The sequence below is a fragment of the Porites lutea genome, chromosome 8 (assembly GCF_958299795.1).
Source record: "Porites lutea chromosome 8, jaPorLute2.1, whole genome shotgun sequence".
NCBI classification, from domain to species: Eukaryota; Metazoa; Cnidaria; class Anthozoa; order Scleractinia; family Poritidae; genus Porites; species Porites lutea.
The window spans coordinates 2,687,501-2,715,000 of record NC_133208.1 but is presented as its reverse complement, the minus strand read 5'-3'; the positions used below and the strand labels follow the sequence as shown (position 1 = coordinate 2,715,000).

Here is a 27,500-nt window from a genome sequence, read left to right as displayed (position 1 = left end):
AACAACTGGGCCTGGTAATTGAAGCCGCAGTTTCAACCAATAATTGGTTGAAACTGCAACTATTGTCTTCTTGTCATTGTCACCATTTCTTCTATCTTGCATTAAAGTCTCAAGGCATTGGCGCTTTTCAGAATAGACCTTGTGACGGTTTTCGACGCCATCTTGACAAGTAGGCAAATGCATGAGAAATTACAGTAATTTTATGAGAATCTAATGTCGAATAATTTCCGTTGAACAGCTGTTCTGAAAAAAATATGATTTGTAAACTAAAACTTCACTCCTAAGGATTCTCCTGAAAAAATTCGAGGGCGTTACATGCACTGGAAGACCTAGAACCACTTTTTCAAATTTTTTATACATTTGTTTGTAAGAGAGTCCCAGGAAAATTACAGACAAATAAATGGAAAATCTAAAGCAAGCCTCTGGAGAAATTTAAGCTAAGCACAAGTACACCCCCCAAATTTTTTAGGACAATGCTTTGCTTTGTAGCTTTAGTTTACAATTTATATTTTTTTCAGAAAAGCCGTTATGCGGAAATTATTCGACATTAGATTCTCATACAAACACTGTAATTTCTCATGCGTTTGCCTACTCTTCAAGATCACATCCAAAACCGTGACAAGGTCTATTTTACCCCACACTGCCTACATATAATTAATGCGCTTATGTTTTTTTGCTGAATGTATGAATATACAACAAAAAGCCTACAATAGCCTAGAGTGGGGTTGCAATGTGCAGATGAATGCTCAGGGTTCCAAGGTAATCTCACAATTTCTGGACGGTTGTGCCCCAACCCCACCCCCCCTCCCAAGGACCACGTGGTTATACACAGTCAATAGTCAGCAGTTCATTTTCAGTAAGTTTTACCTCGCGACATAGAAAAATTTCGCAATTATCGAGTCAAAGTCGAGTAGAGTTATAAATTTCAACCATCTGTGAAGCGAGCTCGTGATTACACGCTCGACATATTCGAAGCTAAAGTGGACACTACTGCAAATCACGATCAATCTCATGATCCATGATCAAAAGAACTTCACAGGGGAAAAAGGATCGAGGAAAGAAACAAGACCGACAAAGAAAAAAAGAAAGAAATCAAAATCATAGAAAATGAAGCCTTCTTACTTTATTCCATTGTCCTTTTGTAAACCTGTTTTCCCTTGTGATTATCACTTCGAATCACAGGATCACGCTAAGAATATTTTCAACCTAAGATCAATGCAAACAATGTCATTCTTTCCGCTTTGGCTAGCACTCTTTTATAGAGTGAACAATGTTCTTCGTAAAGCTGCTGTTAACTTACCTTTTCGTCAAAATCCACCGTCAATAAACTGCGAAAAAATCTTTTTTGTTCAGTTATATTGTAACGCGTTTGAACAATAATCCCAGAACTCCACGCGCGCGCAGGAGAAAATCCTCATATTAGCCCCCCGGCCCTAGGAAACCTTTTTTGCTAGGCTGGGGGGTAGGGGCAGTTGGGGGCTTAAAAGATTCGGGGGATGGGCTTATATAATTTAGCGTAACAGGGTGCTATATTGCCTTTTCGAATAACCAGAAAATGGCATCAATTTTCCTTAAAGAACCAGAACGCAAAGTGGAAAAACTCAAATACCTTATTGGGACTTAATATTTCGCGTTTTTAGCGATTGTAAAAAAATGCGAAATTAAATACCCATAGAGAAAATTCAAATAACAACAAACATGTGATAGCGACGTTATGTATTGACAAACTTAACACAAATTGCTAAATGGTTTTACTGGTAAGCTCCATTTTGTGTCTCCCGTTGTGAAGTAACATAACGATAGCAGTGCAAAGATTTCACACATTGCTTGTTCCAGTTTATCTTCTTTTTTTTAAGGGTCAGACTTTTAAAAAAAGAAAATGAAGTTGAGATCGGCTAAATCGTGAAATTTAATGCCCTTTTTTATACTTACCTGTTAAAATCGCGAAAATATAACCCCGCGAAACAACCTCGTCCCCAGGAGGCTTGAGCCAGGGAAAAGCGGCCTGGGGACGAGGTCACCCGCGCAATACTCTCTCGCCAAACTCGCGAATTTATAATTAAGTACCACCACTAAGGGACATGAAAGGCTAGCGGTCGAAGAATAATCGATACCGAATCAGTCCCCATGAATAGCCAAAAGTGTACAGTCCATCATTTATGAATTTGGTTGTGAATATTAAGGGGGAAAGGGAGAGAAGGCTTAAAAGAGAGGGGGGGCTTCAAAACTTTTTAATTATCCCCCTGAAATGGGGGGAGCACATTCTCGGAGAAGGGGGCTTATTAAGAGGGAACTTACAAGGAGATTTACGGTCAATAGAACGGGATGAATCTCGTCCCCGGGATTTACTTGTGACTAATACCCCGTAAACAAAAAAGGGACGGGCTCAAGTAAGGAAAATGGATACGGGGGTAGGGGGGGGGGGGGGGTAACTCTTCCATCGAAGTACTGCGTTGCAGAAATTCTCGCTCAAATACTATATTTATTTATCCTTTATGTGCTGTGTATGTAGGAGAGGTTCTCTTCTTTGTATATTTTTTTTCTTGCTTGTTTGTCGCCTGCGAAAACATCCGTTTCTCCTCTCTCTTCGCCGCTGGGGACGTTTCGCACGGAGGAAACGTCCCCAGCCGCGAAGAGCGAAGAGAAACGGATGTTTTCGGAGGCTAGCTTTGTTTGCAGTTGCTATCTTTGGAGGGTAAGAGTTGGTAACTCTGTTTTGTATCCCTAGCCCTCGACTAAACATCTGTGTCGGGCTTTGTTGAATAAGTTATTGAAAGTATAAATAAACGGAATTTTGTACTAGTGCCCAGTCCCCTTTTTCAAACGGTTTTCGCGGAATTTCGTCCATTTCTAAAAGATTAACTTAAAAGGCCCGGCAACAGAAATGATATACCTGTTAGTCTCATCACTATGACGATCACTGCAACTTCCATAAAGTAATGAAAAGTGGTGCCATTTTGCCAAATAGAATTTTGAGCTAAAAATAGCCTTGATAGGTCACATGACAATTAATGACTGCAACCATAATTCAAAGTTATTGAAGTTCACCCAGGTAGTCTGTGCATAAGTTATTTTACGCTATATTGAAAGCTTAAAAAGTTAAACCACACCCTCCGTTTTTGAGGAATTAAATAGAAGACCCATACCTTAATTTTCTTGAGTATAAGGGATAATTGACAAAATAATTTCAGGGATAAAGGGTTACGGTTCTACATTAATTATATTAGATTCACGATTTTTTTTACCCTGACCAACCAAGCTTCGAGGGAAGTGGCAGGGTAAGTTCGCAGAAAAACTCCGAATATCATAAACGAAAGGTTATCCAGAAAATTTTAGACTTTGTCACCTGCCGCTCTACAGCTTAAATTTCTCGCCCAATATTTGCTCCTTCGAATAGTAATTTTACAGAAAAAAAGTCTTTGGGTGCCCCCGTAAGTTTGGCTTGATAAGACAGCGTATGGGTTCCCTGAGATATATCCCAAATTACGCTCTTAAGTTAATGATCATTGGCATTGGTGGATGGTAATGTTGGATGCGATGCCAGTTGAGATACTGACAACTACATTAAATTCATTATCCAAATATACAAACAAATGATTGTCTACAACAAGTAATATCTCCCAACACCTTTATTTCTTTGTCAGGTTTGGCTCACTGAGTATTGATCGCCCACTATAATTCTACATGTGAGACGTGAGACTAGCCTACAATTTCAGTAGCTTCACAGCAGCTGTGGGCCAGACTCATTTCTTCTCCATCTGGCAAACAATAACTCGGGGATTCGAACAGGGTTCGTCATTCCACTTTCCTCTGCCACTTCCGCTGACGTACATCGTCCCACAGTTCTCTGATCCAGGACCGTTAGGCTCACCGGTATTCCATGCAGAGAAGGCCACAGCAGTCCCGTCGAGCCATTCAAAGACGTTGCCGCCGTTGGGTGCTATCATTCCAAGCCATGGATCACCTTTTCCCTCCGTCAGACTCACAAGGAAGTCGTTCTCCTCGGCTGATTTGATGATTGGCAGGCTTGCTCCTAGTTGCTTGCATAGGTAAAGTCCCATAAATGCTTCCTTTTTTTCGTGGAGTATAAAGTAGCACTGATTTCCGTTTTCAACCCAGCCCACTGGACAAACTAAACCGAGATACAAAACATAATTTTCCTTGTAAGTCTTTCTAATGAAATAAGGTTTGGAAAACGACGAACCTTGTCATAAGCATTTTTCACATTTTTCGCGGATGAGAAACTGCTCAAAAAAACTGTTGTGAAAAAATAATTATTAATTCATTGCATATTACAGCGAATTGAGTTGGAAAATAAGGATATCAGTTGGCTTACATAGTTCTCTGTCCTTCCAATACCTTTTCAAATGTCTTCTGAAAGCTTACCTCAGCCCTCCCCCGCGGCCAGGAGTCTAAATTCAACCTACAAAACCCTAATTGCGTACGCTTTGCCTAGTCCCTGTCGGCGTCTTTCCAGGCCCTCTCGGTTAATGCATTTAGCTGACGAAAAATCGCTCGGACCACGTGACCCGAAATGCATCAGCCGGTGTGCAATAACGAGGTCTGGGGTCTAGGCCAAGGTACGCCCACGAACATATAATTATCTTGCTAAGAAACTATGCCATCCTAATTGCTAACTTTTTTAAAAAGCTGAAACGTGTCTTCGCATCGATTGAACTCCAAAAATAATGGTCCAGTTTCGTTATGCTGCTCTGTGTATTCTTACCATTTGTGATACGTGTAGTGTACTCTATTATAACTTCAAACTTGGAATGAAAAGCGTCTTAATCAAGGAAACAATGAAGGAAATAAAAGGCAACATCATTGGTGGCAAATTACTCCTTAATTTTGGCGCGAAAATAAAATTTCACATCGGAAGCCGAGTACAAAATTGCTATTATAGGGACCTTAAGATCCGAGGACGGCGACGGCAGAGAAAACGTCGCTGAAAAATTGAAATCGCGTTCTTTCAGTCTTCATCGCGATTACTCCAAGTAACTAACTTTGTCAAATGTATGCGAACCCTCCTAAAGTTGAATTCCTAAGAACCATATGCAAGTTTATGTCTCTCTTTTTTTTCTTCACTGACCAAATTTTGAAATTAAAACAGTTAACTGATCCTTACTGGAGGAAGTGCATGGCTTATTAACTCAAATATCCCCCAGAAAGTGATCACGAGTAGATTACAAGTAGTCCTCATTTTTCCTCAGGAATAGTAGAGCGAGCGAAACGCGAGCGCGCGTGAAAATCGCCCCACGCGAGAAAGGCGAGACGCGGCGGGGACAAGGCAGCTTGAAAAGTCAAAACGTTGTCTAGTCCTTGAATGAGACAATGTGAAAATAGGACTCAGTTTCGCCTCCTCTCAGGATTTTGAAATAGCTAAAAGTGTAAAACTTACATTACTGTTAGTTATCAAAGAAAAAGTGTTAGTAGTATTTCGTGCCATTTCCGAACACTTAACCATCAAAATTTCACCGTTGGAGTAGCCCTCGGACCCCCTCTTAGTACGATCACCTTTTTCGCATCTTGGGATTGCAAGTTCTGCTTCCTGGTCCCTGGCATAACCCATAGCCAGGAGACTAAGAACCACGATAAAGAACAGGCCGTTCATCTTTCACTCTTCTTTGACAACAGATTGATATCAATAAAAACTGAAAACCAAAATAAAAAATGTCATATTAAAATCTTCAAAGCTGGTCGCACTTTGTGAAAATTATAATTTGCAAGACATCAACCAACCTTTTGAAAGTTTTAACGCAGCTGTGCCTTCAGATTTCACCAAGAAAGATTATTACGATTAGTGCTCTCTGATGAAATTTGTATTCATAGACCTACAGGGACATTTTCTGAATAGGTGAAGGCACTAAGAAATGTCTTCAGCAGAGAATTGACCTAAAAAAGTAACTCCTCGTTACATAGTACCTTTCAAAAGTGGTCTATCACAAAACAAACTGTCTCATCCAACTGAAAACTTCTAAAAGGGTGAGCGACAAAACGCTCTCACCTGAAACTAAAGTCTTAGAAGGATTGACGATTTTTAGATGAAAATCTTGATTACGTCTCATGGAAACCAAGAATCAAGGATTTTTACCAAGGAAAAAGAACAACCAATGCATTGATCGCGAACGGGTTAAAACGTTCTAAAATAAGTTTTTCACAGGACAATGCCTTAGCAAAATTAATCTTAACGTCTTAATTCTTAACGCAAGACAAAGGCAAGCCTATTAGTAGAATTCAGTGTTGGGAACCAAAAATGTCATCGTTCACGTACGAAAAACTAAACATTATACACGTTTTAAAAATAATTTAATAGCCTAAAGAACAACCAACCATACCACCTAACAAAGAATTCATGGTAAATATCGAGCAGAAAAATCAAACAAAATTAGTTCTTTGACGAGGTCACGAATTTATATTTCTTTCTTTTTTATATTCTCAGAGAAAAAACGATGATGAATTTTTACGAAACCTTGGCCATTTAGTTTTAGGGTGGCGACTTATAATTGTGTACTAAATCAAGAACATATGAAAATCATGGGCACCCAACGTCAATTATCGGAAAATATCTGTTCGGAAGACGATTTGAGATCTAGAATTTTCGGAACATTTGTTGTAAAATTTCTTGCTTGCATGCCTCTCCTAGGATTTTCGAACATCTAAAAAATCGTATAATTGCCCATTTTTTACGGATTTTTACCCTAAAAAGGTCACCTAGAATTTTCGGGAACCTTTTTTCTGGCTGAAATTTTCGAAAAGGTAAGCTTTGATCCCTATAATTTTCGGATCACTAGACTTTCAGCTAGGAAATCCGAACAGATGAAGAAATTTTAGGGGATAAAAATATGCCTATATCTACCATTTAAATATTAAAATACGTTCAACAATGTTATGTTTAAGTGGTTTTGAACTATATTCTCGTTGGGTGCCCCTGGAAAATCTCAGGTGGTACTTAAAATCTATAGTATACCGATTCACTTACCCAATTAGTTAACGCTGAAGGAGATACCACAAGCTTATGACTTGTACCTGTTTTCTTGCCTATATTTATATGGTCATTTAACAAATCAAATAACCTCTATTCAAGAATTTTGCTAAGAAACGTTTATACTTCAGTAACAATGTAAATTAAAGGATCAAATTTAACGTATTTGATACAGAAACTAGCTGAACATTCTTTCTAGGATTTGTTTACAAATCGACTTTTACTAGTTAAACGTGACAACTGTTTTGACTGTGAAATTTAACCGGCAATCAAAGCCACTGGGAATTCATATTTTTACAAAGTTTTTAAAAAACTTTACTAGTACTAGTAAAAAATTTTTTTTCAAAATTCCTTAACAGTGAAAAATATTTTTCATTGATTTTCTTAATGGGCAAAAAAGGCTTGACCTTTTTTGCGAGATTTTCATTTACTAGTATATAAATTACATTTACCAATAAATGGTTAAACGGGCGAAAAGGGCTTGACCTTTTAGCGAGATTTTCATTTACTAGTATCTTGACACTATGTACTAGTAAATTGTGGAATAGGCAAAAAAGGTTTGACCTTTTAGCGAGATTTTCGTTTACTAGTATCTTGATACTAATTACTAGTAAATGGTGGAATGGGCGAAAAAGGCTTTACCTTTTAGCGAGATTTTCATTTACTAGGTTTGACCTTTTAGCGAGATTTTCATTAGTAGTATCTTGGCTCTATTTACTAGTAAATTGTGGAATGGGCGAAAAAGGTTTGACCTTTTAGCGAGATTTTCATTTACTAGTATCTTGATACTAATTACTAGTAAATGGTGGAATGGGCGAAAAAGGGTTGACCTTTTAGCGAGATTTTCATTTACTAGATTTGACCTTTTAGCGAGATTTTGATTTACTAGTATCTTGACTCCATTTACTAGTAAATGGTGGAACGGGCGAAAAAGGCTTTACTTTTTAGCGAGATTTTCATTTACTAGTATCTTGACTCTATTTACTAGTAAATTTTGGAATGGGCGAAAAAGGCTTGACCTTTTAGCGAGATTTTCGTTTACTAGTATCTTGATACTAATTACTAGTAAATTTTGGAATGGGTGAAAAAGGTTTGACCTTTCAGCCAGATTTTCATTTACTGGTATCTTCACACTATTTACTAGTAAATTGTGAAACGGGGGAAAAAGTCGTGACTTTTTAGCGAGATTCTCATTTATTAGTATCCTAACAGTATTTACTAGTAAATGGTGGAATGGGCAAAAAAGGCTTGACCTTTTAGCGACATTTTCATTTACTAGTATCTTGACACTAATTACTAGTAAATGGTGGAACGGGCCAAAAAGGCTTGACTTGTTTGCGAGATTTTCATTTACTAGTATATAAATTACATTTACCAATAAATGGTAAAACGGGCCAAAAGGGCATGACTTTTTAGCGAGATTTTCATTTACTAGTATCTTCACACTATTTACTAGTAAATTGTGGAAGGGGCGAAAAAGTCGTGACTTTTTACCGAAATTCTCATTTACTAGTAAATTGTGGAATGGGCGAAAAAGGTTTGACCTTTTAGCGAGATTTTCATTTACTAGTATCTTGACTCTATTTACTGGTAAATGGTGGAAAGGGCCAAAAAAGCTTGACTTGATAGCGAGATTTTCATTTACTAGTATCTGTTCGATATTTACTAGTAAATGGTGGAACGGGCGAAAAGTGCATGAGTCCTCCCCTCCCCCCTCCGCCCCCCCCCCCCCCCCCCCCCAACCCGCTGGCAGGAAACAAGAAATGCCCAGTCTGAACTGGGTTGATATTGTTTTCAGTATATATTCTTTTTAAATTTTGGGTTTTTCATTTATTTACTTAATATTTATTCACTAGAGAACCATACTTTGCTTATATAACAACAAACTTTTATAAGGAACCAAGGCCTGAACAAAAATAGGGGATTTACAAGAGTTCAATGTCCTCCGATGGAATTTCATCGCCCGGAAGAACAATATTGTGAATGCTATCGACATCATCGAAAGAAATCGTATACTGCTTGGTCTGCTTGTTGTAATTTATAATAGTTCCCACGAACCACCCCTCCCAGTTCCCGTCTGCATCAGCTGTTTCTACGTTCACTCGTCTATTTAGCAGCAAGCCGTTGTCTGTTGAAAAGAAAAACACACAAACCACCATCAAATGAATTAACAAAAATGAATGCCTAACTGCAGATTATGCCTTGTGCCCTCGCGGTTATAGCTACAGTAAATTTTAACAGAACGAAAGTTATCTATTTCCATCGTAACACATTGCTGAGCAATGGATTAGAAGCACTCCATGGCATGGAAAATTGTATACAAATTATCCAATGCACTATAGACATATGTGCGGAGCCCAATTATTTTAGCTGACATGCCCAAATTCCCCACTTCTTGATTTTCGATGATAAAGAAATTCCATTTATATGTCTGCATCGCTACTTTCTCACTCAATACGTTCTTAAATTTAGTTTTATATAAGGACAACCAGTTTCCCTCGTTAGATCACTATAATTGACAGTAACAAATCCAAATAAACAATTGTGCCTTTTCTTGTTTTTTTTTTCGCTTGGTTTTTAAAGCGTCTGGTAGACCTGGAAAAAAAAGCATTGATTTCATTTAGTTTAGGACACATTAGACGCCACTGTGTACTTTTTTTTACTGATTTTCTACATCTTACAATCTTATCATAACAGTAAATTCGTGTCTAATAGTTTTCTTGGAATAAAATGTCCGTTATTGGCAGCAATCCATTTATTTAGCCATTCATGACAATGTCATATTCCCCCGGCTTTCCAGGTAGGTGAATTGTCCATGTGTACTTCGTGCCAAGAAGTTGTAAGCAACAATAAGATGATAAATTTCTTGACTTGTCTTGTGTAAAGGTCCTTTCATCTAATTCCTGAATTCAACTTTACAGTAATCCCAATAGCACTGAAAAGTAACTAATTTTAGCAATAACGACGTACTTTTGACTTCGTCTTTGCAGTAGCATGATCCTATTGCTCCTCGTCCATGAGAGTAAAAGCAGTTGTAAACATGCCTAATAAACAGGAAATTGAAATGTTTTAAACTCTAAAATAGATTTAAAAGAGAATGTGACGCCTTTCCCCATTCTCTGTCTGTAGATGAAGCTTTTCTGGCCTTTTCCAACAGAGCAAATGAAGATAATTAAAAATTTCCAGTGATGTTGGCGTGTACAGATGAAAGTGTACAGATTTTTTGTTTTAGCATATCAATGAAAAATTAGTGCTTACGTAAATGTCTCTCTCTGGTCCACCATTCCTTCCAGGCCTTTGCTTTCTTCCAGGAGGAATTAGTTATCAGTGGTGTTCCCTCTCTTAATTTTTTATCAGTTATGAAAGCTGCCGCACTGCTGACGTGCTTTTGACCCGCCAAAACGTCGAAAAGCAGGAGAACTTCTTCCTTCTTCTTTACAGCTTCTATTTTCGACGCCAGGTGCTGGAAGGTTGTTATCTCATCTTTATTTGAGCAGACAGAGTGGCTTACCCTCTTGTATATATGAACGTGACCAATGTACCTGAAAACAAAACAAAACCAAAAAAAAATTGGTTTGTTTGTTTGTTCTTTACGTTTTTTTTTTCGTTTCTTTCTCCGTGGAAAAATACAATTCATTTGTTTATTAATAAATACTAGTGAACTTCTGATTGGAAGTCGACAATTCGATTATGATGGAGCTAACTGCAGATACCCTAGTCCTTCAAAATTTCCTAACGAAAATAATATAACATAATTATATGTTTGTTGGACATTGACCACAATTTTGTACTTATTTTATTTTTGCATTAACATTGTTGTGGCAATGATAATGTTTAGAATGTCTAAATTTAAATTTTATGTTTACACGTTATCTCGGGCGTGTCGGACCGGTGAAGGGAAAACAAAGTTGATTTGGGTTTCAATGAAACTAATAAAGTTCACCTTGCACCCACGAAGAATTTTACTCGTCATATCCTTTCCGAGGGGCTCTTCGAGTCCGTTAGCTTCGGCGTCAGAAAAATCAACCGTAATCGCTTGGATCCTTTCTCCATTGTTAAAATCTTCATATTGTTGGTTGACTGAGGAGAAAATTTCACTAAAAACTTTGCCATGGGCTTCGCCATTCTGTTTGTTTAAAAGACATCGTGCTACGGGAGTCCCTGCATGAAGAGAGAGAATGTAAAATGAATTACGCTTATATTTCCAACATTACAGTTATACCTATATGCATTTGTCGCTCTTGGCCATTCACTTTTTTCACATAGGCCAGAATGCACCGTGTTTACCGCCCCCCCCCCCCCCCCCCCTTCACAATTTTGCATACCCATTGTCTTCAATTCTTATTTGGGAGGACTGTAATACCCAGGAGAAATTGAAAACAATGGTCTTGCAAAATTTGGGGGGAGGGGAGTAACAAGATGCATTATGCTCTATGTGAAATGGTGGATTTAACTGTTACAGGGTATATTTTTTTCTAGTGTAAGGTAATATATTTTTTGTCATAATGGTATGCAAACTAAGAGAATATCAGCCGTATATGTATCTGGTTAGTTATCGTTTCTTGTCAGCAACAACAACAACTTTATTCCAATCTACTAAAAAAGTAACGCAATAATAGTTTTGACACGCATTGAGAGATAACAAATTAATGTCATTTCAATGCAAAAGCACGGTTAGCGCCTTGTACACCCGAAGATGTAGCTATAAGTATACTCACACTGCAATGTGTCGAGATCAAACGTCACTACATTAATCAAGTATGGCATGTAGCTCCCAGTAAATGTCAAATCGACGTTTGAATGTTCAGCTGAAGCAAACAAACGGGCCTGGTGGGGATTCATAAAGAAAGCAGCTCGAAAGTCTCCAGAAAATATGAAGGGTGTTTTCCTCATAGGATAGGGAAGCGAGAAACCTTTGATTCTCTCTGCCATTTCTGCATTCGTGGACTCGTCTGTTGAAAATAACAAATAGTTATAGACATATACCAATATTCTGAAAGTCTCTTTTGGAACGAAAATGACAACAACAACAACAACAACAAAAAACTTGAACAATGAAATTGGCTGGGAGAGGTGGGGCAGTTTGGTTTTAGTTATTTGAATAAAGAAAGAAGTAAATAAATAGAAAAGTTTGCTTTTATTAGAAGTTTGTCAAAAAATTAACGCATGCTTTTTGTCAGGGCTGATCTTAACAAAAGCATGTACTGCTTCCCTCGGCATCTACTACTTTCGCCTCTACCAGTCTTCCCTGTTGCTGCTTCGTCGTAGGGACCCTTCACGAAAACGTCTATCGGGGTTTTCAGGAAATTATTTCCTTTATCCGAAAGTATGTATTTTCTATATATTCTTGTGACTCCATGAAACCTATTTTCTGTGAACATTAAATCCAAAACTTCCTCTCCAACGGCTTGACGCAAGATTCTGCTCCATTCAGCAATGCTCTTCCCGATCCCTTTTCCGAATGATTGAGACTCGTGAGACAATATCCGCATTCCGCCGTCTTTAGAAGCTGTTGCCGATCCTCTCAGCCGGTTAATTATCTAAAATAGATCGAAAAGTGGATTTAAACATAATAAACGTAAGCAACGTATAGAAATGTTTGCTGGTTTGCCAGTTTTTGTTAGTTTGTTAGTTTAATTTGTTTTTCTTTTTTATGGAGGCATATGACATGAAGCAGGGAGTATCCTTTGTTACTCAGACATAGAAGAAAATTGATAAGAAATTGGGGGTTATCTTTTGTTTGTACTGACAACATATCATAAAAGCCTTAAATTATCGGTTCAAGGGCGCTTAATGAAGACAGCTAGCTACTTGTCCATTTTGTAATTTATGAATGCCTGCCTATCCACATGAATAGACCTTTTTACCGATACGGCGGCCATATTGAATTAATTCGATTTAATGAGTATTATAGGATGCCCAGGGGGGCATGAGCACATTTCGTTTGTATTTTCTAGCGCTTTTCGGGACATTTTTTCCTTAAGTTTTCTTAGAATAAGATTGTAATGGGAAAAAAGATCCTTGTGCTGTGTTTGGATGAAATAATGATCGCCTTTTCCCGAGAAATATACAGTGAAATACCATATTTCTAATACTAAACTAGAAAAAGGCGATCATTATTACATTTCGAGTTCTTTGTTGTCTCGTCGAACTCCGTGGCCAACAAAATGCCTTTGTCGTTACCACCCAACGCCTGAGGAACTGAGTGAGTTTCGACAATACAAAGGAATCCTCTATTTGATGTTTTCTGGACCTTAAGCAAGGTTATGGCTAAGGGTGGACAGACATAGATGGCGGCTGAGGACACCTCACTTTCCAGCAGGGTTAATAAAGCTGCCTGTAAGTTATTTTGATGGTTATTCATCAAAGCAGGATTGCTTAAAAGCATTTCAGTAGCTTGTATGTTATGATTTATAACTCCTGCCGTTTTCATTATGTCAATCCCTTCCTTGACGCTGGTTGACGACGAAATAATCTCTCGTTAAACTCGCGTATTTATAATTAAGTATAAGTACCACTAAGGTACATGAAAGGCTAAGGATCGACATGGGATCGAAGAATAACCGATACCGAATCAGTCGCCCCCATGAACAGCCAAAAGTGTACAGTCCATCATTTATGAATTTGGCTGTGAATAGTAAGGGGGAAAGGGAGAGAGGGCTTAAAAGAGAGGGGGGGCTTCAAAACTTTTTAATTATCCCCCTGAAATGGGGGGAGCTCATTCTCGGAGAGGGGGGCTTATTAAGAGGGAACTTACAAGGAGATTTACGGTCAATAGAACGAGGTGAATCTCGTCCCCGGGATTTACTTGTGACTAATACCCCGTAAACAAAAAACCGACGAGCTCAAGTAAGGAAAATGGATACGGGAGGGGCGGAGGGGGGGGGGGGGGGGGGTGGTGGGGGGGGGTAATTCTTCCATCGAAGTACCGCGTTGCAGAAATTCTCGCTCAAATGCTGTTTACTTATCCTTTATGTACTGTGTATGTAGGACAGGTTCTTTTCTTTGTTTATTTTTTTTCTTGCTTGTTTGCATTTTGCTATCTTTGGAGGGTAAGAGTTGGTAACTCTATTTTGTACCCCTAGCCCTCAACTAAGCATCTGTGTCCGGGCTTTGTTGAATAAGTTTTTGTAAGTATAAATAAACGGAATTTTGTACTAGTGCCCAGTCCCCTTTTTCAAACGGTTTTCGCGGAATTTCGTCCATTTCTAAAAGATTAACTTAAAAGGCCCGGCCACAGAAATGATATACCTGTTAGTCTCATCACTATGACGATCACTGCAACTTCCATAAAGTAATGAAAAGTGGTGCCATTTTGCCAAATAGAATTTTGAGCTAAAAATAGCCTTGATAGGTCACATGATAATTAATGACTGCAACCATATATAATTCAAAGTTATTGAAGTTACACCTAGGTAGTCTGTCCATAAGTTATTTTACGCTATATTGAAAGCTTAAAAAGTTAAACCTCATCCTCTGTTTTTGAGGAATTAAATAGAAGACCCATGCCTTAATTTTCTCGAGTATAAGGCATAATTGACAAAATAATTTCCGGGATAAAGGTTTACGGCTGTCAGGAGCCCAATTTGATGGGCTCCTGCGGCTGTACATTAATTATAACTGATTCACGAATTTTAAACTTAAGCGTTTTTTTTTTACCCTGACCAACCAAGCTCTTAGGGAAGTGGCAGGGTAAGTTAGCAGAAAAATTCCGAATATCATAAACGAAAGGTTATCCAGAAATTTTTAGACTTTGTCACCTGCCGCTCTACAGCTTTAAAAATATCTCGCACAATATTTGCTCCTTCGAATAGTAATTTTGCAGAAAAAAAGTCGTTGGGTGCCCCCGTAAATTTGGCTTAGAGGACAGCGTATGGAAGTCCCTGAGATATATCCAAAATTACTCCCTTAAGTTAAATGATCATTGGCATTGGTGGATAGTAATGTTGGGTGCGATGCCAGTTGAGATACTGACAACTACATTAAATTCATTATCCAAATATACAAACAAATGATTGTCTACAACAAGTAATATCTCCCAACACCTTTATTTCTTTGTCAGGTTTGGCTCACTGAGTATTGATCGCCCACTATAATTCTACATGTGAGACTAGCCTACAATTTCAGTAGCTTCACAGCAGCTGTTGGCCAGGCTCATTTCTTCTCCATCTGGCAAACAATAGCTCGGGGATGCGAACAGGGATCGTCATTCCACTTTCCTTTTGCACTTCCGCTGACGTACAAGTGCCCACAGTTCTCTGATCCAGGACCGTTAGGCTCACCGGTATTCCATGCAGAGAAGGTATCGGCCACTGCCGTCCCATCGAGCCATTCAAAGACGTTATCGCCGTTGGGTGCTATCATTCCAAGCCGTGGATCATCTTTTCCCTCCATCAGACTCAAAAGGAAGGCGTTCTGCTCGGCTGATTTGATGATTGGTAGGGTTGCTCCGAGTTGATTGCATAGGTATAATCCCCGCACAAATGCTTCCTTTGTTTCGGGGAGTATATAGTAGCACTGATTTCCGTTTTCAACCCAGCCCTTTGGACAAGCTAAACCGAGATACAAAACATAATTTTCCTTGTAAGTCTTTCTAATGAAATAAAGTTTGGAAAACGGCGAACCTTGTCATAAGCATTTTTCACATTTTTCGCAGGTGAGAAACTATCAATTCATTGCATATTACAGCGAATTGTGCTGGAAGACAAGGATATCAGTTGGCTTACATAGTTCTCTGTCCTTGCGATACCTTTTCAAATGTCTTCTGAAAGCTTACCTCAGCTTTCTCCCGCGGCCAGGAGTCTAAATTCAACCTACAAAACACTAATTGCGTACGCTTTGCCTAGTCCCTGTCGGCGTCTTTCCAGGCCCTCTTGGTCAATGCATTTCGCTGACGTCTCAAAATATCGCTCGGACCACGTCACCCGAAATGCATCAGCCGCGCACAATAACGAGGTCTGGGGTCTAGGCAGATGTACGCCCACGAAGATATAGCTATCTTGCTAAGAAACTATGCCATGCTATTTGCTAACTTTTTTAAAAAGCTAAAACGCGTCTTCACATCAATTGAATTCCATAAATAATGGTCCAGGTTCGCTATGCTGCTCTGTGAACGTGTATTCTTATCATTTGTGATACGTCTAGTGTACTCTATTATAACTTCAAACTGGGCCCGAGAATTTTTAAAGTGAAAAGCGTCTTAATTAAGGAAACAATGAAGGGAATAAAAAGCAATATCATTGGTGGCAAATTACTCCTTAATTCTGGCACGAAATTTTAGCGCTAATTTAAAATTTCAGATCTGAAATTACAAAATTGCTATAATACAATGACGTTCAGTACGTATCAGTGCCAAGATGGCGTCAAAGTTTTAAAACCGGTTATGAATGAAGATGTCAGGGCCCTTAAAATATTCCTTCGAAAAGCGAAAAACACCAAACAACGCATCGAGAATTCTAATAGCTATTTTTTCAAAAAAAGTTAGAAAATAGTGAATTAAGCCAAATATTTTGGCCTTAAATTTGTTACCCACGATATTAATAGGTATAAAGGCTAAAAAATTCTTAGAATTTGGACAAAACGGGCGTGTATTTCATCCTATTTTCAATTGTCACTATTTGATTTCACAGGCTAATTATTACTAATATAATACAGTATTTAAATTAGGCTAATTATTACTACATACTATTAGGTTAATTATTACTACTATTAGACTAATTATTACTACGCACTTGGCTCCGGGGTCGGCGTAGGAGGTATCAAGCAGCAGCATTTTTTTTTCTTGTTCTTCTTCCCTTTCCCACAGGAGTGTCCACATTCTTCATAACCGTTTGGGCAGGATTTACCTTTGATGCACATGCCTCCTTGTTTCATACAAGAATTGCCTGTTAAAATATAAATTGATGTCTTATCCCTTTCGCGTACAGTTTGACAGGAGGGGCTGGGGGAGAAGGAGTGGGCCGAGTGGGAAGGAGTGGGCCGGGGGGGAAGGAGTGTGCCGGGGGGGAAGGAGTGGGCCGGGGGGGAAGGAGTCGGCCGTTGGGGAAGGAGTGGGCCGGGGCGGATTGGGTTGTTGTACGTTATATATCCGTACTTCCAAAATTTTTTATTCGATTTTTTAAAGCGCTTTCAGGAGACAGAACCCTTCCACTTCACGGAAGCTCTTCAATTATTGATTACTCAGAGAAATTTTGGCAATTCATTCCCGGCGATTAAAGTTTCTAATTAGCACAATCTTTTTATGTCTCTCTTTTTTTCTTCACTGACCAAAGTTTGAAATTAAAACAGTAAACTGATCCTTACGGGAGGAAGTGCATGGCTTATTAACTCAAATATCCCCCAAAAAGTGATCACGAGCAGATTACGAGTAGTCCCCATTTTCCCTCAGGGATAGTAGAGCGAGCGAAATGCTAGGGCGCGTGAAAATCACCCCACGCGAGAAAGGCGATACGCGGAAGGGAGAGAGAACGACCGGGGACAAGGCAGCTTGAAAAGTCAAAAATTTGCCCAGTCCTTGAATGAGACGATGTGAAAATAGGACTGTTTAGCCTCCTCTCAGGATATTGAAATAGCTAAAAGTGTAAAACTTACGTTACTGTTAGTTATCGGAAAAAAATGTTTTGTTATTATTTCGTGCCATTTCCGAACACTTAAACATCAAAATTTCACTGTGGGAGTAGCCCTCGGACCCCTTCTTAGTATGATCACCTTTTTTGCCCCCTCGGATTGCAAGTTCTGCTTCCTGGTCCCTGGCATAACCCACAGCCAGGAGACTAAGAACCACGATAAGCAACAGGCTTTTCATCTTTCACTCTTCTTTGCCAACAGAATGGTATTAATAGAAACTGAAAACCAAAATAAAAAATGTCATATTAAAACCTGCAAAGCTGGTCGCACTTTGTGAAAATTATAATTTGCAAGACATCAACCAACGTTTTCAAAGTTTTAAGGTAGATGTGCCTTCAGATTTCACCAAGCAAGATTATTACGATTAGTGCTCTCTGATGAAATTTGTATTATATCGTCTTCATAAACCTACAGGGACATTTTCTGAATGGGTGAAGGCACTAAGAAATGTTTTCAGCAGAGAACTGACCTAAAAAAAGCAGCTCCTCGTTACATAGTACCTTTCAAAAGTGGTCTATCACAAAACAAACTGTCTCATCGAACTGAAAACTTCTAAAAAGGTGACTGCGATAAAACGCTCTCACCTGAAACTAAAGTCTTAGAGGGATTGACGATTTTTAGATTAAAATCTTGATTACGTCTCATGGAAACCAAGAATCAAGGATTTTTACCAAGGAAAAATAACAACCAATGCATTGATCGCGAACAGGTTAAAACGTTCTAAAATGTGTTTTTTACAGGACAATGCCTTAGCAAAATTAATCTTAATTCTTAACTGAAGAAAAAGGCAAGCCTATTAGTAGAATTCAGTGTTGGGAGCTAAAAATATCATCGTTCACGTACGAAAAACTAAACATTATACACCTTTTAAAAATAATTTAACAGCCTTAAGAACAATCGACCATACTTAACAAAGGTGGTAAATATCGAGCAGAAAAATCAAGTAAAATTAGTTCATTGACGTGGTCACGAAATTATATTTCTTTCTTTTTTATATTCTCAGAGAAAAAACGACGATAAAGTTTTACGAAACCTTGGCCATTTTGTTTTAGGGTTGCGACAAATAATTATATTAAATAAAGAACATGAAAATCTCAAGTAGCCCTTAAAAATCTAGTATACCGATTCACTTACCCGATGAGTTAACGCTGAAGGAGATACCACAAGCTTATGACTTGTTAGTGAAAGTAACTGTTTCCTTGCCTATATTTATATGGTCAGACAAATCCAATAACCTCTATTCAAGAATTTTGCTAAGAAACGTTTATACCTCAGTAACAATTTAAATTGAAGGATCAAATTTATACAGAAACCAATTATTGTCGAAAATTCGTCCAAAGACCTGATTAATCTTTGATTAATTAACATTTAAATTACCACTAACGTTTCATTACCATGATCTCCTCTAGCGTAAAAACAATTCGTGACATTGCTCAGAAACTCTTCGGTTTAAAAAAGGAACTTGTTTTTGTCAGAGAGCAATTTCTCTGGATGGCTCATCTATAACTATCTCCTTTCCTTTGTCACAATTGGAATGGCATCAAAGTGGTGAATCTAAAATTTGGCCATTATTTTTTATAAAAAAAATTGTTACAAACCGAGCTCTAATAACATCTAAAAGATAATTTTCTTACGAAAGTCTTTTTAAAAACGTTATACCAGAAGGCACTTTAAATATACAACTTTCTTAATAAATGACGCTGTTTCATTTTTTAATAGTTTCAGTGCAGTATTCTGTCTGATTGTAAACCAGTAAATTCCCACTACGGCGGATTTCGTTTAATTATTAATAGTTCGCCATACGATTCGTAGGTTCCTGCCCTTCTGTAAAACGTTATTATAAACTTACATGTAAACTTAAATTTTGAACAATTTTTTTTTGAAGCAGTAAGTCAATGGTTTAGTCAAAGTGTATCATACCCGTGTGAACCGATTGTGCTCATTAAAAGCTAGAAAATTGCTTTGTTACTGGAATGCCAAAAAATTGCTACCTACATTTCTAGATTTTTTTATATAAACGTTAATTAGGAGCTTTATTTTTCGTTCTTCACCATAATTGCTAACGTCAATCAAGAAAAATAGCTCGGATAAATAAATTTTATCGCAAATATGTGCGCAATTTAAGAGTACCCAATCTTACTAAGACCAGAACAACAGGATTATTCCTCTGGGGTTTGATTGGGGTTGACCCATCTGGTAATTCCCGAGCTTCTTGTTTGTGTCTACTGACTCACAGATGTCGTCCATGTACGTGTTCTTTTCTAGAACTTCAGCTGCTTTTGGGTATTCTACCTTGTTCTCGTTGGCTGTTTTCCTCAGGGCTATTCGTGCCGTGGCGGGCACAAAACAAACTGTCTCATCGAACTGAAAACTTCTAAAAAGTTGACTGAGATAAAACGCCCTCACCTGAAACTAAAGTCTTAGACAGATTGACGATTTTTAGATTAAAATCTTGATTACGTCTCATGGAAACCAAGAATCAAGGATTTTTACCAAGGAAAAAGAACAACCAATGCATTGATCGCAAACGGGTTAAAACGTTCTAAAATGTGTTTTTCACATGACAAGGCCTTAGCAAAATTAATCTTCATTCTTAACTCAAGACAAAGGCAAGCCTCTTAGTGGAATTCAGTGTTGGGAGCTAAAAATATCATCGTTCACGTACGAAAAACTAAACATTATACATCTTTTAAAATTAATTAAATAGCCTAGAGAACAACCGACCATACCACTTTAAAAAGATGGCAAATATCGAGCAGAAAAATCAAGTGAAATTAGTTCACTGACGTGGTCACAAATTTATATTTCTTTCTTTTTTATATTCTCAGAGAAAAAACGACGATGAAGTTTTACGAAACCTTGGCCATTTTGTTTTAGGGTGGCGACAAATGATTATATTAAATCAAGAACATGTGAAAATCTCAAGTAGCACTTAAAAATCTAGTATGCCGATTCACTTACCCGATGAGTTAACGCTGAAGGAGATACCACAAGTTTATGACTTGTACCTGTTTTCTTGCCTATATTTATATGGTCATTCAACAAATCTACACGAGGAGCCGCAAGCAGTAAAATTTCTGTCCCGTAATTTAATCGAATTTGATGGTTACATTAATAATAATCACTGCATTTGCTCTCTGTAACCTCGTGGGTAGAACATACCTGAAGGTTACGTTAATAATAATCATTGCATTTTCTCTTTGTAACCTCGTGGGTAGAACATACCTGATGGTTACATTAATAATATCACAGCATTTGCTCTCCGTAACCTCGTGGGTAGAATATACCTGACGGTTACATTTAATAATAATCACTGCATTTGCTCTCTGTAACCTCGTGAGTAGAACATACCTGAAGGTTACGTTAATAATAATCATTGCATTTTCTCTTTGTAACCTCGTGGGTAGAATATACCTGACGGTTACATCTAATAATAATCACTGCATTTGCTCTCTGTAACCTCGTGGGTAGAATACCTGAACGTTACATTAATAATAATCATTGCATTTTCTCTTTGTAACCTCGTGGGTAGAACATACCTGATGGTTACATTAATAATAATCACTGCATTTGCTGTCCGTAAACTCGTGGGTAGAGTATAACTGCATGGTTACATTAATAATAATCATTGCATTTTCTCTTTGTAACCTCGTGGGAAAAAAAAATTAATGCCTCTCTCCTGGAAATTTTGCCCTGTCCTTTGAGCATAGTGATCTTTGGGTAGCGAATTCACGAAAACAGGTAAAACGCTTTTTTTAACAACAGCATTTATATTATTTGGCTTTTTGAGTGAGGTTAAACATTAATGGAATAGAATATAAAAAAAGCTGATAAAGCGGAAAAAGTTTTCTTTACAAAATGCGCTTTGTATAATGTCAAGGAGTGAAATAAGCTGTTAGCCCGAAGAAAACCTGTTCCTGCATGAAAAGCAGTTCTGATTCCCTTTTCTTAACTAGAAGAGATGCATATCCCTGTGAACCAGTTTTTTAACCAGGAGCGATTCCCACTCACTTCTGATACTTTATGGGCACGAGTTCCTATTTCAATATATGTCTAACTCAAGCTTAGCCGCGTGATAGCTCTTCATTAGCGAAAAGGTCCAAGTGATATTTTGATTAACGTGTTGTTTTGGATCCTGAGGTTTTTTAACACCTTTTCTCTAGCTTAACTGGCGAAGATATTCTAGGAATTTGCCCTTTATTTAATTCCAAATTCTTTGATGTGCCGCCAGATGCCGTGCAAAAATATCACCGCTTGCGGCTCCTCGTGCTCTATTCAAGAATTTTGCTAAGAAACGTTTATACTTCAGTAACAATGTAAATTGAAGGATCAAATTTATACAGAAACCAATTATTGTCGAAAATTCGTCCAAAGACCTGATTAATCTTTGATTAATTACACCTAATTAATCTTTGATGAATTCTCATAATACAAGAAACCTCAAAAATATCATTTTAATTCCGTTAAGTAAGAAACAACCGTCTGATCTGGAAATCGGACAGGAAGTCGTCTTTCTAATATAGCTTGTTTCTCTATAAAAAAAAAAAGATCAGAATTTGTTATAGATGAGACATTTCCCTTCAGCAAATGGGGCAAAACAAGTGCAAGTCAGAAAGCCGTGGATATCAAAAATTAACATTTAAATTACCACTAACATTTCATTACCATGATCTCCTCTAGCGTAAAAACAATTCGTGACATTGCTCAAAAACTCTTCGGTTCAAAAAAGAAACTTGTTTTGTGTCAGAGAGCAAATTCTCTGGATGGCTCATCTATAACTATCTCCTTTCCTTTGTCACAATCAGAATGGCATCAAAGTGGTGAATCTAAAATTTGGCCATTATTTTTTATAAAAAATTTGTTACGAACCGAGCTCTAATAACATCTAAAAGATAATTTTCTTACGAAAGTCTTGTTAAAAACCTTATACTAGAAGGCACTTTAAATATATAACTTTCTTAATAAATGACGCTGTTTCATTTTTAATAGTTTCAGTGCAGTAGTTTGTCTGAATGTAAACCAGTAAATTCCCACTTCGGTGGATTTCGTTTAATTATTGATAGGTCGCCATGTGATTCGTAGGTTCCTGCCCTTCTGTAAAAAAAAAAAATTATAAATTTATGTGTAAACTTAAATTTTACTCTGTTTACTGAATTCCATTATAACTTTGATTGCATGTACCCACCAGGCGTGTAACATTGCACAAAGAGTTGGGTGGGCCGGAAGCTCTACGTCGGCTCACAGGATTGGTTTAGAAAACAATGGATAAACCTAACCCAAACAAAACTAACAATGAACCCCAACTCTGAAACAACAGAGCTTCGGGGCCCGGGGGGGGGGGGGGTACTTTGGGAATTTCTGGGTGGGGATGTGCCGGTGGGACCCTGGAACCCTTAACCTATACTAGAGCTAGTTCAGCTGAATTTTGCTACCCTATAGTAGAGTAAACTCCCCATATCCCCCTATCCTAGGGTAGCTGTTTCCCTAGTCTAGATAAAAACTTCACCCAACTGATCAGTTTGCTGAAAAATGATACCCTATTCTAGACCCGAACGCTCTGATTTATATACCCTATCCTAGAGTAAACTGCTTGAAAACCATACCCTTCACAGCGGCACATACCTATATAGCCCATATGTGGCAGTGTCCCCCCCCCCCCCCCCCCCCGGGCTTCGGGCCAACACGAACCCACCAAATTAAAGGTTCTAAAGAGGTTCTGGCCAACAGAAAGAGTTACGTGTCTTGCTTGCCAATGAAACAAAGGCCGGTCTTTAATTTCCCTTCAAAAAACTTAGAGGAGGCAAAACAATTATTACCCTGGGTGCCAGAGACTTTTCAAGCGCAGTTTCCGGTTTCTGTCAAGTCTTTATAGTGACCCGCGCGAACAACACCGAAAATTCCCGCTGTACGCGAGAAAAAACTCTGGTACCCAGGGTAAACAATTATGTCTGAAAGTTGTGAATTTCGCTGAATGTAAAAACTAGTACGTTGCTCAGAAGCTATTAGGTTCAAAAAAGAAGGTGGGAATGAACATGACATAAATTACTTAAAAAGGTATCATTGCAGACCGTAAGGTTGAAACAGGATTCCTTAAAACGAGGATCAGGTACCTGCAGACGGCGGAAGGCGGATGGAAAAATACCGATCTCAGGGGACTATGGTTTTGACTAGCGACAAGTTGAACTTTTTGCAAATTGTTTAACAATTATGAATGAGGCTGAGTATCTTATGACGAATTATGGAGATCGAGGTGGGTGTTTTCGTGGGTGTTATCGATAACACCCTCCTCGATCTCAATAATTCTTCATATTATACGAAAGCCGAATTCAATAATTGTTTTATTATTCATTCAAAATAATTCCTAGTTTAAAAACATAGCTAAAACATGCTTACCTTCAGCGATGTTAGTTTGTCTTCGATAGTGCACGTTTAGGGTTGTTCAGCTCTGCAAATATTCTCCAAGTAGCAGATGTCGCCCTTCGAGTTGTCTTCTTGCTGTTCTTGCCATGTTTTTAGCAATTACTTCGCCTAGTTCTTACTCTTAAAACGAGTGAAATGTCCGCCAGTTTTGTTTTCACAATTAAAGCAACTTAACCTCGTCCCCAGGTCTTCTCGGTTAACGGTGAGTTAACCTGCAAGGAAGCTACACTTTTGACGTCATCGGTTAATTAAACGCAAAATTCTTACAAATTTGGTCATCAGTAGCTGGTTATGGTGAATTATGCTTGTGCTTTAAGCCAATCAGAATCGGGGAAATATTTTGAATGAATAATAACTTTATTATTGGTATCAGAACTTCTTAAGGTCCAGTTCGGTACGTAATCAATGGCTCCAGAAACGTCGGTATTTCGATTTAATTATTCACTAGCTTGAAGTATTGATTACAGACCGGAATGGAATTAATGCGATCACTAAGTCCGGTTGTTATCAGTGTCGGATTCAGGGGAGGGGCCCGGGGGAACCGCCCTTCCCCCCCTTATTTTTAGACCAAACTGAGGCCCGAAGGGCCGAAAAAAAAATTGTCTTATCTCGATACGAGATAAAGCAAAGGTTACAATTAGGGTTTGCTTCAGTCCCATTTTTCATTTTCCCATTTTCTGTTTCAAGAATTTCCACTTCTTCTTTTCTAGCGCAGAAATTAGTTGACTTATCACTCCGGGAGCCGAATGACGAAACAGTGACCAAAGGCATATGTATATGTACAGCTATAAAAATGAATATTTCATTGCAGGGTACAATAATTTTGTTTTACTTGCGTTTTCCGCAGCATTTTGCCATAACAAGAATCAATCCGGTCTGCACCGCCGTGAATAGCTTTACAAGCTGAACAGTGAAATTTTATAAAACATATCCTAAATATCAAAGTATCATCATCCCGCAAAAGATGAACCATGAGTTTGATGGCTTTGTAGCGTTTTTGCCGCCGGTTCTTTGAGTTACCACGCGCGTCACACGCGCGTTTCTGGCGTTTGTACTTTCGCCGGCAAACGCATCCCCAGGAGGACGTGAATTGTACTGTATGAGACCCGTAAGTATTCATGAACTCCTTGGAGTAAGACTGACGAACTTGACCTGTTATTTCCCGAGATTGAGACTTGTTAGATCACGGTCTTGATTGTTCTTCAATAATCAACTTTTTCAGTTGTTTTGCTTCCGAAAGACGTACCTTGCCGCCAGTCCTTGCTTTTCTCATAAGGATGGCCTGTTTGTGGTGACTTGCTTGGCCATAACTCCCTATCCTCTCCTTTGTACTTATTCTACCATCACCATGTTCCTTGTTCCACAGTCTTCGTTCCAGCGAGACCAACCTTGCGTCAAAACGGTACAAAAAATAGCACAAGAAGCCAATGGTGCACAGGGCAACCAATAGATTGAATATGAACCCGTAGCACAGAGAACAGGAGTTGTTCTTTCCATTCATTGCGGCCGTTTGTGAAGGAATTTGTCTAAAACGAACGTTCATGACTTTCGATTTAGCGAAACAGCAACTGTTATGTTGTGTAAGTGATACATTTATAAACAGATTAAATTGCATTCCGTAACTACATCCTGCCAAACGGCTGAATCAATAAATACGCGTTTAACCTCTGTTTTAAGATGAGATCAACTTCCGGAAGACCCTTCTGCATGCATAACTTCAATATTCAACGAGAACGACAAGCATATTCACGAGCATGCTATCCGCGGTCGCTGTCCGACTTTTCATAAGAGAGAACGGGCCCTCTCCTGATGAATTGACAGTAAGACGCATTAACTGCCTTTTCGATTCAGGACTATTGTTATCTTACAGTTTCATCATCAGGAAATCTATTTTTCATCTATTTAATTTTAATTTTTCTTAAAGTTTTTGTCGATTTTGAGCTGTGCAGTTAGTGTCATTAGTGAAAACAGCTGAAAGGCTACAGATAGTGATTGATAAATGGTTCACCCTTGCGAATTTGTGTAATCGGTGCGTAATCTGATTTGGGATGTTTTGGAAGATTATCAGTACCACCCAAGTATGTCTACATTCTTTTCTGCTGACATTTGCCTCGCGCGAGTTCTAGCTAAACGCGCGCGCGCGCGTACTTGTCAGAGTGCCGATATTGATCGAAAGGAAATGGCTGCGTCCTCCACAGGCATTAGGGTGGGAGCATGGAGCAAGCGAGAAGCGTAAGAGCTGGACACAAGCAAGTAGCGCGAGAAGGGAATGATGATGGGAATGGGCGCATAGCCTAGACTACCTTAGACTACGAGCAGTCTTTTTTTTCTGTAGTACATGTAGCAAAACGCGAGACACGCAAATGTCGCCTTATTAAATCTGACGAAAAAGAGAGACTGCTCGCAGTACACCTCCCAGCCGTTTTTGTCTCGTCACGCAACGCTCCTCCTCTCGCGTGACGATACAAAAACGGCTGCAAGGAAGACTAGGTAGAACCTTTATAACCTGGGGGGGGGGGGGGGGGGGGACTCCGCATATGAAAAGGATGGGGATGCTCGTCGGAAATTTTGAATTAAACCCCTAAAGGAGACCGATCTGGGAGGGGCCCAAGCTTTTTTTGACCCCTAATAGAGACCCCTTTAAAATACAGACAATATGTTTATTTTTATATTTTTTCGTGTGCAACCCTAAACGAGACCTTCACGGCTAAATATGATGGCGTTTTGCCCAGAACACCCTCAGTGAGACCAAAATCCGAAATTTATACCCCTAAGCGAGACGACGAGCATCCCCACCCCTTTCATATGGGGAGTCCCCCGGGCTTTATAATAGGCCATTATCGAGTTCCCCCAAGCCTCTGTAAGAGAAACGAGGTTAAGCACTAAAAATGATTTTTCATTCTCATGCAAATAAAGCTCGTTTTCACAAGAAAGGTTGTGCACTTGGCCTCACTTTGAAAGTGAGGGCTTTTGGAACTCGGAAGTGGCCTATTAACTCAAATATTCCCCAAAAAGTAATCACATGCAATCGGGGACAAGGCAGTTGAGATCGGCATATTTCTTCTCTTCTAAGCTTTGAAAATCTTACCGCAAATCTTCTTTTAAGCCCCCCACCCCCTCCCTAACAAGCATCAGAAACACTTGTGAAGGCAAAACCACAGCCACAAACCAATGACTCATGAGCCAGATCTTTAGTAGACCTGAATCAGTAAAATCTTTAAATTTTATACCAAATTTTGAAATTAAAACAGTGAACTGATCCTTAAAGCAGGAAGAGTGATAGAAAAAATAAAGAAAGAAATAGAAACATAAAATGGTAAATTATATTTGTCTCCAACACCAGCTGTTTCCCTTATTTTACACTTCGCCCAATGTAAGGGAATCCACGACACTCTTCGATTCTGCATTCCATGCTGTCGATTCCAGATTCCAGGTACTAAATTACAGATTGTTTGCCAGTGGATCTTGGATT

General features: G+C 38.6%; 2 protein-coding genes and 1 long non-coding RNA gene across 4 annotated transcripts in view; 1 reads left to right on the top strand and 2 right to left on the bottom strand.

The window, feature by feature from the left end:
* Positions 1–27,500, top strand: part of LOC140945964 (uncharacterized) — a 285,160-nt gene that overhangs the window by 86,375 nt on the left and 171,285 nt on the right. The gene's annotated exons all lie outside the window — the stretch shown is intronic.
* LOC140945084 (CD209 antigen-like protein A) lies at positions 3,744–5,611 on the bottom strand. Its single transcript, XM_073394150.1, has 2 exons — positions 5,515–5,611; positions 3,744–4,132 (listed from the first exon to the last, which is right to left on the bottom strand). Exons 1-2 carry the CDS (start codon positions 5,609–5,611, stop codon positions 3,744–3,746), a joined length of 486 nt encoding a protein of 161 aa, XP_073250251.1.
* Positions 15,242–18,789, bottom strand: LOC140945990 (uncharacterized). Its single transcript, XR_012166784.1, has 4 exons — positions 18,743–18,789; positions 17,690–17,826; positions 16,714–16,866; positions 15,242–15,534 (listed from the first exon to the last, which is right to left on the bottom strand). It is a non-coding gene; the product is annotated as an uncharacterized lncRNA (long non-coding RNA).

What these genes read in the sequence shown, in the direction of transcription:
- LOC140945084 (XM_073394150.1), bottom strand. Translation starts at nt 5,611, where the DNA reads ATGAACGGCCTGTTCTTTATCGTGGTTCTTAGTCTCCTGGCTATGGGT. An exon ending in AATCCCAAGATGCGAAAAAG is followed by an intron (nt 4,133 to 5,514) that starts GTGATCGTACTA and finishes ATCTCGGTTTAG; the next exon opens with TTTGTCCAGTGGGCTGGGTT.